The sequence below is a fragment of the Emiliania huxleyi genome (genome assembly GCF_000372725.1).
Source record: "Emiliania huxleyi CCMP1516 chromosome Unknown EMIHUscaffold_158, whole genome shotgun sequence".
NCBI lineage: Eukaryota > Haptophyta > Isochrysidales > Noelaerhabdaceae > Emiliania > Emiliania huxleyi.
Window position 1 is genome coordinate 293,286 of NW_005201004.1, and position 1,949 is coordinate 295,234.

At 70.5% G+C, this 1,949-nt stretch overlaps 1 protein-coding gene across 1 annotated transcript in view; it reads left to right on the forward strand.

Moving 5' to 3' along the window:
• The window catches only part of EMIHUDRAFT_467819 (hypothetical protein), a gene marked incomplete at its 5' end in the record, with an annotated part of 3,324 nt that overhangs the window by 740 nt on the left and 635 nt on the right, over window positions 1-1,949 (forward strand). Inside the window, 5 exons of the mRNA XM_005785824.1 lie at window positions 598-788; window positions 933-1,026; window positions 1,105-1,176; window positions 1,414-1,564; window positions 1,705-1,811. Coding sequence (XP_005785881.1) covers window positions 598-788; window positions 933-1,026; window positions 1,105-1,176; window positions 1,414-1,564; window positions 1,705-1,811 — 615 coding nt within the window. The remainder of the gene's footprint in view (window positions 1-597; window positions 789-932; window positions 1,027-1,104; window positions 1,177-1,413; window positions 1,565-1,704; window positions 1,812-1,949) is intronic.

Here is a 1,949-nt window from a genome sequence, read left to right on the forward strand (position 1 = left end):
CACCCGACTTTTCTCTTTTTTGAGAGAGGCTCGCAACCCGACAAAAGGAGCACTTTTCTGTGTGTGGTCGATCCGCTGGGTGCGTCGTCTGGGAGTATTGCAATGCACATGCACATGTGCACATGCAAACAACGCTTCTGTGTTCTGTCAGGACGCGCTGCGCAAACGCGGTCACACATCATCAATCAAACCGCGGTCCTGAGTCACGCCGCGATCGCCTCGACCGGGTGACCTGCCGGGATTAGTTCCGACCATCTGACGGGACCACTCGCCCGGCGTCACTCACGACGCGACGGGCGCCTCCCTCACCCGCGTGTGGACTGGGCGGAGCCTGAGCCTGCAGAGCTCCGCTGACAGGTCCGGCACCCCGCGCGGCACTCTGCCAGCGGTAACCTCGCTCAGGGCTAGGTGGTAGGAGGGCGGGGAGGGTGCGGCGGCGCTGCTCACGCGCTCCGGCCTGCGAGCAGGTGGGCTGTGCTCGACGAGGCCGACCAGCTCCTCGCGGGCTCCTTCAAGCCGGCGAGCCGCGAGCCGGGTCGCGCGGCGGCGGCTCTTTGCCGTCCTTGCCGGACGGCGCGTGGCCAGCCTCCCTTGTAGGCGATCCGAGACCGGTACGAGGTGGAGCAGATCTGCGCCGAGCTCAAGCGGGCGGCCAAGGCGTCGGCGGCCGAGGAGGGCTCGATGGCGGGGAGGGACCTCGCACGCGCTCGCATCGGATTGCACCGCGTCGGCAGCGACGCGGAGCGGCAGGCGGTGAGGGACTCGGCACGCGTGGCTCTCATTGTGAAGTGAGCACTATGGATGAAAGAATGTGCGGCAGGCGGCGAGGGAGGCGGTACGCATGGCTCGCGCAAAGACGTGCGGGCGTCGGGCGGCCCCGCGCCGCACGCAGTGTCCGGCTCGGAGGCGCGTCTCTGGGCGTTGGTCTGTAGGTGGGCGGGCCTCAAGCAGTTTGTGCTGGTGGGCGCCACCATGCCGAACGCTGGCACGAAGAACGTCCACCTGCACGTCGAGCGGAGCTGGCCGGTGAGCGAGCGGGAGGCGGAGCGCCCGTCGTTGTTCGGAGCGTCTTCCCCCTTGCACCGCCTCGGAGCCTGCCTGCAGGCGGCGGCGTGGGTGCGCACCGGCCGCGAGCACCACTCGATCGGCCCTCGGCTGCGTCAGTTCTTCGTGCGGGTGCGCCGAGACATCGCCGAGATGTCGCCGAGACATCGCCGAGATGTCGCCGGGATGTCGCCGAGATGTCGCCGAGACATCGCCGCGACGTCGCCGAGATGTCGCCGAGATGTCGCCGGGATATCCCCTGTTTGCGTCAGTTCTTCGTGCGGGTGTGCGGGCCGAGACCGAGCGCCGCGCAAGCCGCCGGCCGTGCCTCGGAGGCCGTGAGAGCCGTCTCGGAGCCGTCTGGGATAGGTGGGCGAGGAGAGCCGCGCCGCCGCGCTCCGCGCCGCAGTGCAGCAGGGGCCGCAGGGCCGCACTCTGGTGTTCGCAAACACGCTCGCCCCGGCGGAGGCGGCCGAGGCGGAGCTGCAGGGCGTCCGCACTTGCGCCGCCTTCCACAACGGCCCGCCAACCCCCCCCCCCCCCCTCTCCCTCCCTCCCTCCGCTCCGCCCCTGCCCCCGCCTCTCGCCCGCGCGGCGCAATCGGCGCGGTATGTGGATCGGCACACTGAGCCCGGCCGGCTGTGCGCGCGTCTCGAGCAGGCGTGGGTCCGGAGGAGCGGCGGGAGCACCTCGCAGCCTTCCAGCAGGGGGAGCTGCCCGTCCTCGTCTGCACCGGCCTCGCCTCGCGCGGGATCGACTTCACCGACGTGAGCCCGCCCGTGCGAGAGGGGAGGGGGGGGGAGGGAGGGAGAGAAAGGGGGCGAGAGCGGCGGCACCCCCCTCACTTCCTCCCCGCTCTGCGGCGCTGTGCAGGTTGCCCACGTGGTGCAGTACGAGATGGCGGC